The sequence below is a fragment of the Pelobates fuscus genome, chromosome 4, assembly GCF_036172605.1.
Source record: "Pelobates fuscus isolate aPelFus1 chromosome 4, aPelFus1.pri, whole genome shotgun sequence".
NCBI lineage: Eukaryota > Metazoa > Chordata > Amphibia > Anura > Pelobatidae > Pelobates > Pelobates fuscus.
In genome coordinates, this window is record NC_086320.1 from 157709126 (window position 1) to 157727808 (window position 18683).

Below are 18683 nucleotides of genomic sequence, written 5' to 3' on the forward strand. Positions count from 1 at the left end.
ACCCACGGAGCTGCAAGGGGCGAAAAGCCTACTCACCACCTTGTGCGCCTCACAGCGAAGCCTTCACAAGCCTCAACACCAGGTACACGCCACTCACCCATGCAGAGAGCCGCAAAAACTTCACGCCGACGGCACCAGACGACCACGCAACAAGAAGTAAAACTCAAGCGACTGATTCACGGGGCCTGTCGCCCTATCCTACAAGCAAAGTGTCTGGACAAGACCAAACGGAAGAAGAAGCTCCGCCAGCCGCATGGCAAGAAAGCACCCCCACACGCCTCAGGCCTGGGCCAAACGGCTCGGCATCCAGGACTATGAATAACAAAAAGCAATAGATCACAGTTGGCAGTGCCTCAGAGATTAACTATTCTCCTCACCGCAACAATGCTGCAGCAGATCTCCAGGGGAAGCAGTGGACGGGGTCTCAAGCTACAGTGGGTGCACAGACTGCCCTTGAGGGGAATAGGCTGAGGGGGACTATCCCGGGTTCACACGACACCACGGCAAGATGACCAGTTGCAATGGCTCAATTTGTTTATTTGTCTCATTCTGTTTGTGTTTCCAACAGTCACCCAATATACCTCAAAAATATGTATGCATCTCCTAATATGGCTCTCTTCTGCTCCCATCCCCATGCCGTTAAACATGTTTTATAGCAGATCCTGACAAGTGGAACATGTATTATGCCTGTTTACCCTAGGGTAGCCTGTTCAGCCAGCTGACATATCAGTCATCTCCCTCTTACGATTTAAAGTGCGGCACAGGGCACATTAATCTACCTAACTTACTCAATTGAATCACTCTCAGCACACTGAGTAGAGGCCCACACTGAGCTCCATTCCCATTAGACATGCCTGACGTACCAATCAGCACCTGACATAGTCTATCAAGGACCGGTCACCTACTGCTTCCCAAACAGATACCATGTGATATAACTAGCAGACCATAACCACCCTGTTTCACGGTGGCACTGGAGTGATAGCTGTCTTACCGTAACTAGCCTATGCTAAGCTTAATTAACCTTTTCCTTAACCCCTTAAGGACACATGACATGTCTGACACGTCATGATTCCCTTTTATTCCAGAAGTTTGGTCCTTAAGGGGTTAAAGGACAACTATAGTGCCAGGAAAACATACTCGTTTTCCTGGCACTATAGTGCCCTGAGGGTGCCCCCACCCTCAGGGTCCCCCTCCTGCCCGGCTCTGGAAAGGGGAAAGGGGGTAAAACTTACCTTTTTCCAGCGCTGGGCGGGGAGATCTCTGCCTCCGTTCCGCCCCGTCGGCTGAATGCGCACGCGCGGCAAGAGCTGCGCGTGCATTCAGCCGGTCGCATAGGAAAGCATTTACAATGCTTTCCTATGGACGCTTGCGTGCTCTCACTGTGATTTTCACAGTGAGAATCACGCAAGCGCCTCTAGCGGCTGTCAATGAGACAGCCACTAGAGGATTAGGGGGAAGGCTTAACCCATTCACAAACATAGCAGTTTCTCTGAAACTGCTATGTTTATGAAAAAATGGGTTAACCCTAGAAGGACCTGGCACCCAGACCACTTCATTAAGCTGAAGTGGTCTGGGTGCCTAGAGTGGTCCTTTAAATAAAAATTGTGCAAGTACTATAAAATTCCTCAATGTTATAAGAGTTATGTATACGCTTGAGGACTGCCGTTGGGGTACCTCACACGCGTTTGTTATATCCGTATGCACTACAAAAATAAAGAATTAAAAAAAAAAAATGCTTATTTTCAGTCTCTACTAGACAGCCTTTTATAAGAAAAAAAACAAACCTTTACTGGAGTTTTAACGTGACACTCTTGGCACAAAAAGGACTAAATTTTCATGTAGTAGTTTAAAGGGACACTATAGTCACCTGAACAACTTCAGCTTAATGAGGTTGTTCAGGTGAGAACTATAGCTCCCTGCAGCCTTTCTCATGTAAACACTGTGTTTTCTGAGAAAATACAGTGTTTACATTGAAAGCTAGGAACACCTCCAGTTGTAGTCACTCAGAATGCCACCAGAGGGACTTCCGAGTTGATTGAGGCATAAACCTCCTCAATCCACTCAGATCTGCTGTCAGCAGAGCACAGGGCAGCACTGTGTCTCCTCCCTCTGCATGCAGACACTGAACTTTCCCTATTGATTCAATTAATCTCTATGAGGAGATGCTGATTGGCCAGGACTGTGTTTGAATCATGCTGGCTCAGCCCCTGATCTGCCTCTTTGTCAGTCTCAGCGAATCCTATGGGGAAGCACTGAGATTGCATCAGGCTACCACTTCTGATGATGTCAGAAGACTGTTTTTTTTGGCAAACGGCATGCAGAGTTACAGCTTCTGGCTTGAATACAGTAAGATTTTTACTATATTTATGGAGGCATGAGGGGCCCAGGGGGGCTAGATGGTGGTGTTAACACTATAGGGTCAGGAATACATGTTTGTGTTCCTGACCCTATAGCAGGGGTAGGCAACCTTTTAGCAGTGCTGTGCCAAAATAAGATTGTCAAGTCCCGTAGCGTGCCGGTCCTAGTTTTTTAAATTGAGGTGTGTATGTTGCCGTAATCTGCTTGTTTTATTTATACTGCAGTTGTTTGTATCGTATTTGTGTGTGTATGAGCTGTTATAGTGTATATATTCATGAGTAGTTTGTGGTATTGTGTTTAATACCTATGAATGTCGGCTGTGTATGGGGGCTGCTTGTGGAATTGTGTTTGTGGATGATATATCACATTGTGTGTTTGGTGCAGTGTGTATGTGTAGGGCTGCTTGGGGTATTGCATGTGAGAGGCTGCTTGTGGGGTTGTGTGCGTGTATTTTGTTTATTAGTGGTGTTTTATTTGTGCGGACTGTGTGTGTGTTTGTGTGTGAGCTGTTTGTATTATTAGTATGAGGGGATGTGGATGTCTTCCCTGGGGTCCAGTGGTGACTGTGCTGGCCTGGTACAGGTCAAGGGCAGGAACTGTGATAGCTGCTGCGGGCTGCTCAACTCCAGTGCGGATTCCCATTTATAAGTGCTGGAAGGAAGTGGTCTGAGATCACTTCCTTTACGTGCTGCAATGCATAAAATGAGGGTTGTCATTCACTCCCTTTTCACATTAGCAGATATCTGAAGTTCCACTGGGACTCCTGATAGGCCATAGAGGCCTGTTTGGCTCTAGAAGCCTTGAGTGCCGTGCAAAGATACCTCGAGTGCCGTGCATGGCACACGTGCCATAGGTTGCCTACTCCTGCCCTATAGTGTTCCTTTAAGTACATAGATGCTCTTCCTTTTATGGGACAATGTAAGACAAAAAAAAGTTTTCTGAGAAATGGCAATGTTTACATTTAGTTTAAAAAACATCTCTACTGGCTGTCAGACTGCCAGCCATTAATGGGGCTTCAAGACAACTGATTTTTGAAGGTCTTCATGTTCGGCAGAGTCATGCATGCTGGCATCATAGAGACATATTGGATTAGATTTTACTCTCTCTTACTTAAAATACTTTATCCAGAATTATAACGCGGGAGAAAGAGCCACAACTGGGTAGCCCTACTATGACTCAAAGTGAAGGAGCTTCATACGAGTAGTAATAAACCGATGTACAAAATGTTGCCACTGGATGCTGTACAGTACAATTCAGGGAAAAAAAAGTCCTGGCTTTGGCACAGAGTCATTCTAAGATTTCATACATCAGTAATACTGGGTCATTGACTAGCCATATTCTGAATACTTGAATGCTACCAAACCACAATCTGGATGCCATGGAAACTCAATTTACAATCTTTACTCAATTACATTAAATCTCCTCTGCAAATCCGAATCGTGCCCTTAAAGAGGCACTGTCATGCCAAACTTACCTATCCCCAATCACTTCCTCTTCTTTTTCTCTCTGAGGATTTGTTCTTCTTATCGTCCTATCTTGTCTAGTTTTCTTTAAAACATAAGACAAAGTAAGGACTATTTTGTCTTATGTATTTTTCCTACGTTAGACCAGCTTTGACACAGGGGAGGAGCTAAGTCCGCTCCATTTCCTGTGGTCAAAGTAATTTCCCACAATTCTCACCTCTCCTCCAGCTGCTTCATTCGGCATTCGAACGCCGACGAAACTACAGAATTTTGTCCTAACAGAATGAGAACAGTTTGTCCATTCATAGTAGGACGCAATTCGGGAATTTTCGTTCAGATCGGAATTTCATTCATATGAATGAAACTCCGATCCCATTTGTGCTATGGCTGCATCTTGCAGCCGCTTAGTAAATAGCTCCCTAATTCCCAGGGTATCAGGAAGCTATCTACTAAAAGGCTGAAAGACTAAAATTGCTCTTTCTGCCAAATTTACTAATACTAAGTAAAGATTGCTTAGTAATTAATCTGCCCGGCCGTAAGTCCCCCTCCCCCATTGTATCTCTTAGGGGCGCCCTCATGGGTGGGGGCCGAGGGAGGACACTAGGACCCCCTACTCTTGGTGCAGTTAATTATTTTTATAGGTGCCACACTAAGAGGAACTTTATTAGACAAGTGGGGGGTCTTCTTTTACAAGAGTGAGCAGCCACTGGCTTTAGTACACATGCCCCTACTTGGGATATAGCGAGTAGGGGCAGATTAATTACTAATACTAAGTCATCTTTACCTAGTATTAGTAAATTTGGCAGAAAGACCAGTTTAGGTCTTTCAGCTTTTTAGTCGATAGCTCCCTGATACCGTGGAAATTGGGGAGCTATTTACTAAGCGACTGCAAGATGCAGTCAGGGCACAAATATGATCAGGGTCTCATTAATTCAAATAAAATTCAGATCTGAACAAAAAGTCCCGAATTGCGTCTTAACATGAATGGACAAACTGTTCTCATTCTGTTAGGATGAAATTCGGTAGTTTCATCGGCGTTCGAACACCAAATAAAGCAGCTGGAGGAGGGATGAGTATTGTGGGAAAATGCTTTGACCACAGGAAATGGAGCGGACTTAGCTCCTCCCCTGTGTCAAAGCTGGTCAAACGTAGGAAAAATACATAAGACATAATAGTCCCTACTTTGTCTTATGTTTTAAAGGAAACTAGATAAGATAGGAAGAAAAGAAGAACCGCTTTAAGTCAGAAGATTGATGTTTTTTTTTTTGTCAATCTTTCTTTTATTGAGGCATGTGGTTATGGTGGTACAGAATAAAGAGAGGGAGACTTGCAGGGGTTATACAGGTTGTACACATCATGGCAAATTGCAATATCTCCTAGGATTAACGGCCTCGTTTTATATTATATAAACAAGCTTAACTGAGAGAGTGCAAAATAAAGTAGAAAGGTCAAGGTGATGGACTTTCTGTATGATATACATGGCTTAATAACGTAGGTTCTTAGCAGTAACAGGCGAGTGATTGTTATAGTAAAACATGGGTTAAAACACGCTAAGAATTTGCGCCAGGCTTAATAACAGGAATATCTACGGATTCTTTGATCTAGTATGTAACATGTTAAGTTAACAGTGCGTAAACTATTCTTAATATTTCAACATCATATTTACAAGTGAGTTAAACCGTGTCTCAGCCGGTGTGCCCTTGCCAGTCATTAAGGTAGGTTATAACAATCTATTACGATATGATTGTTTAACTGCTACATAAGGAGATGGAACACAAACATTTGCTAGATTAAGTTAAGACAGTGCGTGACAAGGAGAGTAACACAGGTGTGTGGTACCGTGTGTGAGCATGCTGAGGCATTACCGCGATTCGTGAGGGTGAAGCTACACTATCCGAGTCTGCTGAGCAGGGCATTCTCGGGGTCAGGCTGGTGTGTCATTATATTTGTGCGGTGAAAAGCCTTTGTGAGTGCCATGCTGGTGACAAGGGTAATGTTATTTATATGTGTGGTGCCTGCGTATAGCTGGCTGTGTCGGGTGAGTGTATTCCCTTGGTAGGGATGAAGTATGTGATACATATGGCTTGGTCTGATTACCACGGTAAGTGGCATGCATTAAAGTCTATAGTTCCGTTAAGTAAAGGGTTATTCTCTGCGTTGTGGGCTGGGTTGTTAGTTGCAGGCCGCGGCCTGTATAAGTACAGATTGCCTCACCCTATGCCCGTTCTGATGGCTCTTCTTGTGCGACCGGGTGCGTGTCGGACGTTCGGGCTCCCTCTGGGCATGGATTCCGGCATTTTTTTCAGGTGGGTCAGCGGGGGGTGGAGGTGGTTGCGGACGGGGGCTTCTCCCTCTTTCCTGGCAGCAAGTGGGGTACGCACCATGCGGCCACAGACTCGGTTGCCTCTCGGGGCCGGGCCTTTCCCATGACGGGCGCTACGGAGGGCCCAGGTGGCCTGCGGTGTGGCCGGTGTTTAGGAGGGGGTCTCCTAATGTTCCCCTGCCTGGGTGGGTGGGCCGTCTGTCGGTGCGTGGCGTCTTTTCCCGGGGTCTGCCCGTGCTGCCTCTCAGCTTGAGACCGCCTCACCTCTTCTCTGTGTTGCAGGGTTAGATGTGCCGTCCGACTGTCCAGCTTCTCCCAGAACCGGCGGAACAGTGCGTCCAGTCGCTCATGTAGAGGCTGGGTGGGAGCGTGCTCTGCAGTGTGGCCTTAGGTCGCCATTTTATGAGCGTCCGCTTGTCTTTGTGTTTCGTGCGTTTGGCAGCTTACATCAATTGCAGCTAAGTTTGGCTTAGGGTACTTGCTTGTACGGACCAGGATAACCCCCACTGGGGGGGGGGGGGGGGGGGGTTGAGAGGCCCGATGCTGCGGGTGCCGCTTGGTTTGGCAGGTTGGGAGAGCGGCCGTCTCTCCCCACCACCATGCGTTGTAGGCCCCAAGTTCTCAGCCCGGACTCCCAGCGGGTTAGTAGGTCTGTGAGGTGTCCTTCTGTACCCCTGCTGTCACAGTGCCAGTTTTGGTGGGCTGAAGGTCCAGTTTGGGTGAGTTTCCCTTCGTTTTCCACTGAAAATCGGGCCCAGTCTCGGGAGCTCACGAAAAGCGTGTCTGCTCAGCTCCCCGGTCAGGCCCCGCCCTCAGAAGATTGATGTTTTAACAAGTAATCTTTTTGTAATCCATGCTAATTGTTTCTATGCTGTATATATTACCAAGTTTGTTGGAAGCAGGCACGTTTTTTATTTTACTCTTTTTCAGTATTTGTACAGAATTCGGGAAGACAGGACCTGTCTGTATGACAAGCAGTTCACATTTCCCCCTATAGTAGCCACATAATAACTTCTACTTCTTGTAAATGCAAATGTTAAGTCACTTATATTGTTTGCAGTTCTTTCTTGCCTTTTACTATGATAACATTTAGTAGCATGCTATAAGGTCACTGCTGACTTACAATGGCCAATAGGTCTGGAGGAATTGCTTACCATAATAGTGTGGTTTGGAAACTTGCCATGCACCATCTTCACAAATTCTACAAAGTGCTCCGAGTATCCATTAGCCACATCCAAACAAATGTATCTGATGAGGGGAATTCCTTCCAAAATACTGCTAAGCTTTTCAAAATCAGCTTGCCCACTCCCCGAGCTAACAGCCACATGCTAAAAAATTAATAAAAAAGAATAAAAGTAAATAAAAAAATTAAATATGGCGGATTTAATGAAAGACATTGCATATAGTGTTACAGTAATCTCGGCTGTGATAGTTAAACACATTTTAATGCAAAGCTTACCATAACTAATACAAAAAAAATCTACTCCTTTAATAAAAGTAATAATAATGATTAAAGCCTACTATAATCATCCTCTGATGTCTCTGTATCTGAAAATGTTCTTCCATTGATCTGAGTCCATTGTTTGTGTACTATGTGTGGTTCCTGCTTTGAGCATGTGTACATTCATGATGGTTTCAATTGAAAAAAAAAATGAAAGTCATAAGTGAGTGTTGTTCTCTCCGCATATGTCGTACTCCCATATATTTCTCTTGTTGATTTCTGTTGTGAAACACTGCACGTGTACTTTAGGGGTACTTCCGCAACACAATTACTAAAGCATATTACTTAGCTTGGTTAAGCCTTTGGTTACAAGACTTCACGTCCACATATTCCCTAGAACCTCTTTTTTTCAGTCCCCTTAACATCCTACTATACCAGCATCTGCTCCCTCTCTCAATTTCCCTCAGTAATCCACGTACATTACTCCTCAACACATTGTCTTCGAAAAGGCAACTAGAAATATGGCCATGTGGTGATAATAACACTAATTCATGGATGTCTAAAAATTTGAATATATAAGACAAAATACATTTCAGTACCACAATATCCACCATATATCTTATCTATAGGTCAAGCATAGAAAAGTATTTTGTCAGAAAAGTATTTTTCTTCATATACGTATGCAACAGATATTGACCTTTTTTATTGCATATTAAAAATAATTGCAGTAGTAGTATGACACTTTTCCAGTAACACAGTTTTTCAGTAACATGTTTGATGGTAAAGATAATGCATTTACCTCTCTGTTAGAAAATTCAATACATATTTCAATTACAAACCAAAATACTTTTGACATTTCCATATTATACAGATGATGGTCGTTGAAGAGGAAATCTCCCATAATATTAAAAAAATAACTAGTTATAACATGTAAAAGTGGAAATATCTGTATTTACCATTTCACATGATTTTTGACTACCGTAGTTCATTTTTATTGATGTATTTTTTTTAAATCTGAGCATTGCTACCAGTTACTACTCTCCTGCCACCTAGTGGTAAATGCACAACCAACCTGTTTTAATGGATTTGCTTACAGTTTTCTTGCCCATTAGATAATATAACTAGCACTGTGACTAGTTTGATAACATTTTGGAAGCACTGACATTGTTATGACAAACCAAGCCTGCCATTCCTCAACTCTCCTGTCGTTATCTAAAAGGGATCAACAAAATGTTACAATCAGTGTGCAGAGAGGCATTGCCAGTCAAATCCAACAGTGATCTTGACAACTGCTCGATTGGAGATGAAATATTGCTCAGCCACATCTTGGTGGTTAGAATAAAAGCACATTAATATGAATGAAGACTAAGTGATGTATTTGCTGCAATGCTTAGTGAGAGGGATCAGTCTTAAGGCGGAGTGCAGTTATCTCATGGTACCTTTAATCTGACCAGAAACTACAAAAGAATATCTGTAACTACACATGTAGACATCTGCCTGCATTTCTAAATCAGTTTTTTTCTAGAGGAGTGCTCACACCTTTACCAGCAAGGCAGTCCTGGTTACATTTCTCACACTGTATGATGCCACCATATTTTCATTCTATGAGTGGGTACACACAGATTACCCCACTTAGTGCTTGAGCAGGGTCAGTATCTTAAGAGCAGATGCTTATTTTGGACATGTGCTATTGTAGAATATGTGTGTAGTACCTTTGTGAAGATGGGGTTGATCAAATCATTGGTAAGATGAGCACATGTGCTGAGATAATTTAATTGGTCGATTTATACATATTTCCAGTGTGGGCCAATACAATCTACTCTTCCCTTGAGAAAGACATAGGCTTGTGGGATCATTAGGGAGCGGGATACCTGGTGTCTCAGCTCTGGTATTCTAAATTCTGATTGCTCTCTAAATTGGATGTACATATTTGTGTTTTTTATCATTGTGTAACTATTTTTATTGTTATTTTTGAAATAAAGGTATTTTATGTTATTTTGGAGTGGAGCTCCATATTTCAATATTCACATTAATTTACACAATTTGGTATTTCTTTGTAAGTAAGGATAGAATAGAGCACTGACAGAGAAATGTGTTTCGCTGCAGAGTGACGACCAGCACTGAAGCAACAGAACATAAGTGGGGTTTTATGCCTATATTTATTTTTCATTGTTATGCAGAACAAAGAGAAGTTAGCCTGAATATCCACGTTTTGGGAGGGAGGGGGTTAATAACATGATTGTGCATGGAATAATACATCATGTTTTAAAAAAGCAGATTTTTGTTTCTGCTCTACTGGTTAAAATGGAATACACTATACTTTATTGTAAATTACCGCTTAAATCCAGACAATATACATGTAAAACTTAGAGGTGCAACTTGATTCAAAGAGCACAATATGCAAATTATGTACACAAACAACAAATGCATGAACATCAAATAGATATATATATATATATAGATAGCAATGAAGTGGGCTGCACTCCGGTCTTTAAAACTCCAATTCTTTATTAAATCAAATTTAAAATGATCGACGTTTCAGTCCCACCTGGGACTTTCCTCAGGATCAAAACACATAATGTTTATAGATATATATCCTGTATACAGTGGTGTATCCTGGTTTTGTGCTGCCCTAGGCAGGACAAAACTCAGGCGCCCCCCTCCCGCCCACGCCACCCCCACCCAACCCTCCCCCCCGCCCGCGCCACCCCCACCCAACCCTCCCCCCGCCCGCGCCACCCCCACCCAACCCTTCCCCCGTCCCGCCTCACACACACATTCACTGACAAATACGCACACACTCACTAACAGACACACACACTCACTAGCAGATACACACACACACTAACATACACACACACACTTACATACACACACACTAAAACACACACTAACAGACACACACTTACAGACACACACACACTAACAGACACACACATACAGACATACACACACACTAACAGACATACACACACACACACTGACACACACACACACACACACACACACACTAACAGACACACACAGACACACACTAACAGACATACACACACACACACACACTGACATATACACACACACACACACTGACATATACACAAACACACACACACTAACAGACACACACAGACCCACACAATAACAGACATACCCACACAATAACAGACATACACACACACACTAACAGACACACACTTACAGACATACACACACTAACAGACACACACACACAGACACACTAACAGACATACACACACACTAACAGACATACAAACACATTACCTTTGGGAATGCTGGGGGGGGTATCTGTCCCTGGTGGTCCAGTGGCTGCTGGGCAGTGCGGGTAGGTGGGCGGCCGGCGAGGGAGCACTTCCTCTGAGCGGTCTGCTCAGCTCCCTCGCGCGCCGCAGAGTGAGGCTGGGAGGCGGAGCCGGAATATGACGTCATATTCCGGCTCCCAGCCTCACTCTGCGGCGCGCGAGGGAGCTGAGCAGACCGCTCAGAGGAAGTGCTCCCTCGCCGGCCGCCTACCTACCCGCACTGCCCAGCAGCCCGCCGGCCGCCCAGCATGCCTTGTTAGCCGCAAGGCTAACAAGGCATTTGCCCTGGGCATTTGGGGGCGGCTTTTTTTGCCGCCCCCTGAAAAATGCCGCCCAAGGCAAATGCCTTGTTTGCCTCGCGGCTAATACGCCCCTGCCTGTATATTTGAATTATCAAAATATTTATTTAATATTTATAAATAGTTACCTCCAAACATTCAGGAGAATTAGATGCAAAATGTTTCCATTCTTCTAGTGAATAATGCTTATGAATTGCAGTGAACAGTGTATGCTAAAAAACAAACAAAGAATATACATTACAACATTAATATTTACCAAAAAGTTATGATGTCACTACAAGTAATTAAGGGCTGTGAATAGCTATCTGTACAAAAGGAAGGTATATACCTTTATCGAGGGTATCCAAATTAACCAGGAGTTGTCAACGGTTATTATGTCTAAAATGAAGAGGGGGGGGGGAACCCAACAAATATCCATCTGGGCTGTGCTTACAGCTTGGCTATTTAGGCCTAGAAGTTGCAATTCTCTTGTTGGGTCTTATTAGTTCAGAGTTAGTTAGTAATGAGTAAGCCCCACTGGATGTACAAGTTGCCCAGCGAAGGTTTTAAATGCCCCAGATCAGGGATCCTTCAACCTCCCAGATGTTGATTACCTTTCAGATTTATTGAAATGCAACATATGTCCAAAGAATCACAAGAGTTGTAGTTGAGCAATATCTGGATGGGTGTCATGGTCTGAGATGCCTGCTCTAAATGAACTATGACTTTGTTTTGATCAGTCTACCCCCAAAAGCATGACTAAGAGTGATGCAGTACAGAGAAAGAATTGGGGGCACACCCGAGAACTGCATTTTGCATGAAAGGTGCTGCCGCAGTGACCAAACTTCATAATGAGAAAATAAATAGTTGCGGCGCACTCAGACTACAAAAAATATAATACAAAGAAGGCTACTAAAATGCCTATCTAAGAATACATATGGGGATTTGGTTCCACCATATGGCCATATGTTGTTAAGCCCACCACTACTTTCAAAGTACCCCAATATTGGTGGGTCCTACACTAAAATGTGGGGGACAAATTAAATAGTACTAGTGTTAAAAATAAAAGGTATTGAATTAAATCCTGGTAAGAGCATAGTGAGTATACAAAAATAAGTGATGAAAGCAATTAAAAACAGTGTTAAAACTAAACAATTAACGTGTTAGTGCTAAAATGAGTATACTCACTATTGCAGATGATATCTGTGCTGACTGGAGAAAATAATGAAAGTGACCTGACTATTGAAAAACTCCTCCTATATATACACCTGTGGCCACCTCTAAAGGAGCCTCTGAAGCTGGGGGGCTCTTACCAGGATTTAATTCAATACCTTTTATTTTTAACACTAGTACTATTAAATTTGTCCCCCACATTTTAGCGTAGGACCCACCAATATTGGGGTACTTTGAAAGAAGTGGTGGGCTTAACAACATATGGCCATATGGTGGAACCAAATCCCCATATTTATTCTTAGATAGGCATTTTAGTAGCCTTATTTGTATTATATTTTTTGTTGTCTGAGTGCGCCACAGCTATTTATTTTCTCATTATGAAGTTTGGTCACTGCGGCAGCACCTTTCATGCAAAATGCAGATCTCGGGTGTGCCCCCAATCCTTTCTCTGTACACATTATATTTGGAATCCAGACCAGATTCCTTTGGTGTTAAGCACCCCGCCCAAGCCCCCCAGCTTCAGAGGCTCCTTTAGAGGTGGCCACAGGTGTGTATATAGGAGGAGTTTTTCAATAGTCAGGTCATTTTTATTATTTTCTCCAGTCAGCACAGATATCATCTGCAATAGTGAGTATACTCATTTTAGCACTAACACGTTAATTGTTTAGTTTTAACGCTGTTTTTAATTGCTTTCATCACTTATTTTTGTATACTCACTATGCTCTTACCAGGATTTAATTCAATACCTTTTATTTTTAACACTAGTACTATTTAATTTGTCCCCCACATTTTAGCGTAGAACCCACCAATATTGGGGTACTTTGAAAGTAGTGGTGGGCTTAACAACATATGGCCATATGGTGGAACCAAATCCCCATATTTATTCTTAGATAGGCATTTTAGTAGCCTTCTTTGTATTATATTTTTTGTAGTCTGAGTGCGCCGCAACTATTTATTTTCTCATTAAGAGTGATGCAGTGACCCGGGATCAGTCAACCCCTAGTTTTTCAAACTGACAACTACCCTTGATTGCCTGGTTCCTGTACCCATGCTCACCTTACACAAAGCTTTAGCCATCTCAAAGGTACCCACAGTGTCCATGTTAGCAGCAATTATCGGAATTCCAGTATATGTTTGTTTTGAGTTTCGGAATGTGAAGGTGCGCACAAGATCAACCTGTAATAATAGTTGCAAAGGTTATATACTAGTATAAAGATTATAAGGCAACAGACATAAATCTAAATAGAAACTGGAATTAATGCTACTAAATATTGGAAACAATATTGAACTAGTTATCGTTGGATTTATTTTGTGGTAAAATGCAAGGTCATTTTAAGTTTCAATTTTGAAATCGTGAATATTTAACAGTGGCAATGTACTTTCAGATGAGCACTCAGAGACTAAAAATAAAAATACATAAAATACAAAGTACATTTAATTTTAAACACAAAGAAATGCATCCGCAAATATTATTGAAAAGCAAGGAACTGAAATGAATTATATACCTTTATAAATCATGTACTCCAGTCATGTTCATGAATCAAACCGTTTCCTAGTTCTTAAAAAAGAGCCATTATTGTGCATTTTCCACAGCATTGGAAGTACATATTTATAGACAATTGCCTCCAGACAATCGGTGAAATTAGATACAAAATGTTTCCAGTTTTTTTTTAGTAAACAATTAAAAATGAACGGTGAACAATATGAATCAATGAACAATATATGCTAAAAAAAAACAAAAAACGCATCCTCAGTTTGTGATAAACTGTTGTTTGCTGGTACAGATTATGGTGTTGATGACAGAGGTGGGATAATACCTTTTACCCTGCAAGTCATGTAGAAAGAGTATAATATTTTTGCACAAAAAACACACAGATTCCATATCACAGGAAATATTCTAGTGGTCCCGTTCAGGCCAGAAGAGATCACATACCACAAGCACCAAGACCAAACTCATCCAATGAAGGCTTTAACCATTCGGAAACTGAAGCTGTAAGCCTGTGGCACACAACCTCTGCATGCTTGTGGCCCAGGACAATTGCCCCTTTGCCACACCTCCCCTGCCTGAAAAACTGCAGAAAATGCAAAGTACATTCAGAAATAGGATGAATCATAGTGCAATGAATGTGTTCTTGGGTAAGTGTGGTTAAAACCATCTTACTGGATGATCAGTTCCAAACACATTTTTGAGTTTATTTACCAGGATACCGTGGTCGTCCATATTGAAGGTCATAACAACTTTAAGACTATTAGCTCCTGTAAGTTCACAACATTCTGTGCCACTATAAATGCTTTAAAATAATAGTAACTCATCTCCATTATGTGCAAGCCCAACTGAAACGTCCAAGCTGACTAATGTTAAATCTGTGCATAAAGCATGCAGGCGATGAACATCCAATGGTGGGACGCACCCACCCCAACTGTGCCACCCTTTGCCCTCCCTCAACCTCACATTCCTGTCATCCCTCCCTCTACAGCATGCAGGGAGAACTTGACACTGGATTATAGGAGAGTTTTGCATTAATTATTTTTTTGCCAGCAAAGGACCAGTTTATCTCAAAGATATAGAGATATGGAGATAAAGAGGTAGCACGTAGACAGCGGATGGCAGCAATATGAGTGTGAAATATAGTGACGAGGCAGGAAGCCATTACTAGAATCTGAATAAGAGTAAAAGTCGGAAGCAGCAAATGATAATAAAAAAGCATAGCAATAAAGAAAAAAAAATGCAGAGTTTTATTAACAATAATAGTGACATTATTAAATTAACATTTGTTCCTAGTTCTATTGTGTAATGTTCGTATATCTCTTTTTATGTTGAGGACAACAATGCAAGCAGAACCTATTTTAAGGCAATTAACAGCAGGTGGTACATTAACAGAGATACAGTGAGGGAAAAAAGTATTTGATCCCCTGCTGATTTTCAACGTTTGCCTACTGACAAAGAAATGATCAGTCTATAATTTTAATGGTAGGTGTATTTTTACAGTGAGATACAGAATAAGCAAAAATAAATCCTGAAAAACGCATGTCAAAAAAGTTATAAATTGATTTGCATGTCAATGAGTGAAAAAAGTACGACTTAGTACTTGGTGGCAAAACCCTTGTTGGCAACCACATAGGTCAGACGTTTCTTGTAGTTGGCTATCAGGTTTGCACACATCTCAGGAGGGATTTTGTCCAACTCCTCTTTACAGATCCTCTCCAAGTCATTAAGGTTTTGAGGCTGACATTTGGCAACTCGAACCTTCAGCTCCCTCACAGATTTTCTATGGGATTAAGGTCTGGAGACTGGCTAAGTCACTCCAGGACCTTAATGTGCTTATTCTTGAGCCAATCCTTTGTTGCCTTGTCTGTGTGTTTTGGCTCATTGTCATGCTGGAATACCCATTCACGACCCATTTTCAATGCCCTGGCTGAGGGAAGGAAGTTCTCACCCAAGATTTGACGGTAATGGTCCCGTCCATTGTCCCTTTGATACCGTGCAGTTGTCCTGTCCCCTTAGCAGAAAAACACCCCCAAAGCAAAAAGTTTCCACCTCCATGTTTGATGGTGGGAATGGTGTTCTTGGGGTCATAGGCAGCATTCCTCCTACTCCAAACATGGCGAGTTGAGGCCAAAGAGCTTGATTTTGGTCTCATGTGACCATAACACCTTCACTCCGTTCTCCTCTGAATCATTCAGATGTTCATTGACAAACTTCAGACGGGTCTGTACATGTGCTTTCTTGACCAGAGGGACCTTGCGGGTGTTGCAGGATTTCAGTCCTTCATGGCGTAGTGTGTTACCAATTGTTTTCTTGGTGACTATGGCCCCAGCTGCTGTGAGATCATTAACAAGATCCTCCTGTGTAGTTCTGGGCTGATTCCTCACCATTCTCACGATCATTGAAACTCCAGGAGGTGAGATCTTGCATAGAGCACCAGACTGAGGAAGACTGACCGTTGTTTTGTTTCTTCCATTTGCGAATAATCGCACCAACTGTTGTCACCTTCTCACCAACCTGCTTGGTGATGGTCTTGTAGCCCATTACAGCCTTGTGTAGGTCTGCAATCTTGTCCCTGACATCCTTGGACAGCTCTTTGGTCTTGGCCATGGTCGAGAGTTTGGAATCTGATTGATTGATTGCTTCTGTGGACAGGTGTCTTTTATACAGGTAACAAGCTAAGATTAGGAGCACTCCCTTTAAGAGAGTTACATAGTTACATATAGTTACATAGTTACATAGCTGAAAAGAGACCATCAAGTTCAGCCTTCCTCACATTTGTTTTTTGCTGTTGATCCAAAAGAAGGCAAAAAAAACAGTTTGAAGCACAATTTTGTAACAAGCTAGGAAAAAAAAATCCTTCTTGACCCCAGAATGGCAGTCAGATTTATCCTTGGATCAAGCAGTTATTACCCTACATTGAAAGATTATATCCTTGAATATTCTGTTTTTGCAAGTATGCATCTAGTAGCTGTTTGAACATCTGTATGGACTCTGATAAAACCACTTCTTCAGGCAGAGAATTCCACATCCTTATTGTTCTTACAATAAAAAAAAAACCTTTCCTTTGCCTTAGACAAAATCTTCTTTCTTCCAGTCTAAACGCATGACCTCGTGTTCTATGTAAAGTCCTGTTTAATCTCAGTATGTTACCTGTATAAAATACACCTGGAAGCCAGAAATCTTGCTGATTGATAAGGGATACAATACTTATTTCACTCATTGACATGCAAATGAAATTATCAATTTTTTTTCATATGTTTTTCTGGATTTTTTGTTTTTGTTATTCTGTCTCTCACTGTTAAAATACACCCATCATTAAAATTATAGATTGATCATTTCTTTGTCAGTGGACAACAAAAAAACACTGGTCTGTACATTTGAGGTCAGTTTTAAAAACAGTCTGGCCTTTGCTGCAATAAAACAAAATGCCGCAAATTATTTATCAATGTTATCACAGTAAAGCCTGTAGTGACAGAAACATAAAAGAACACAGCAGGACAGTCATTTCACCTTCTGTGAATTCTTCAACATTGAGCTCAGCATAGGACCCATATGCTCCACTTGGAGGTATCTCACAGAGATACTTTGGGGAATATTTATTAAAGTGTTCTGAGAAGTAAAATTATGTCACTATTTTCTAAAACGTGATGGTTAAGATTAAATTTAAAAGGACACTATAGTCACCAGAAAGACAACAGCTTATTGAATTTGTTCTGGTGAGTAGAATCATTACCTTCAGGCTTTTTGCTGTAAACACTGTCTTTTCAGAGAAAATGCAGTGTTTACATTATAGCCTAGTTATAATTTCACTGGCCACTCCTCAGATGGCTGTTAGAGATCTTTCCTGGGTCATGGCTGCCTAAAATGCATCCAAACATTCAGTGTCTCCTCCCTCTGCATGCAGACACTGACCTTTCCTCATAGAGATGCATTGATTCAATTCATCTCTATGAGGTGATGCTGATTGGCCAGGGCTGTGTTTGAATCATGCTGGCCCTGCCTTTGATCTGCCTCTTTGTCAGTCTCAGCCAATCCTATGAGGAAGCATTGTGATTGGATCAGGCTACTACTTCTGATGATGTCAGCAGGCAGTGGGCAGGTCTAAAGGAAACAGAGCCAGAGCTAGCAGCTCCATTCTTGAATACAAGTAAGATTTTAAATTTTTTTAGGGAGGCATGGGGGACCAGGGTGGCTAGATGGTGATTTTAACCCTATAGGGTCAGGAATACATGTTTGTGTTCCTGACCCTATAGTGCTCCATTAACTGTCAACTGTCAACGCTTATATCTTTAAATATGGCAATCGCATGTAAGGATAGCAAATTAGGGAGTTAGCTACTAAACAGCTCAAAGATGAACGGTACCAAACTAACTGCTAACAGCACTTTAATTTGTTTTAAATATGTTTATTGGTATCATGTCTTGAGTTCTCACATCAGACAAATCTATATTAAAGCGAACAGTCGCCTACGCAGAGGCTTAAGTATCGGTAAATAAGAATAGATGCAGGTTATCGCCTGCGCAGAGGCGAATTGATCAGAACATAGAAACGCACATAAAATTTGCAGGGATGCACTTGTAAGCACTGTGACACAAACTGCATATACTGAGCTAACGCAACATATTAAGCTGGCTTCACGTGGGTGTTAAGCTTCATGGTTATTTATCTTATAACAGCGCTTTGTGAGCTTGGACACAAATATGCCTTGATGAGAGATATGGAGAAAAATAATAAAGCAAAAAACTATATGCACTTAATATTTCAAATAAGTAAAAACGTAATATGCATAATGAACCGTTTCTAGTTAGTACCTTACTGATAGTTTCCACGGGTGCAAT

General features: G+C 41.9%; 1 protein-coding gene across 1 annotated transcript in view; it reads right to left on the reverse strand.

Annotated features, from left to right (window-relative positions):
* Nucleotides 1-18683, reverse strand: part of GMPR (guanosine monophosphate reductase) — a 125436-nt gene that overhangs the window by 97146 nt on the left and 9607 nt on the right. The window contains exons 2-4 of the mRNA XM_063451701.1: nt 13413-13532; nt 11333-11416; nt 7299-7472 (exon numbers count right to left, since the gene is read on the reverse strand). Of these exons, the coding sequence (XP_063307771.1) occupies nt 7299-7472; nt 11333-11416; nt 13413-13532 (378 nt within the window). The remainder of the gene's footprint in view (nt 1-7298; nt 7473-11332; nt 11417-13412; nt 13533-18683) is intronic.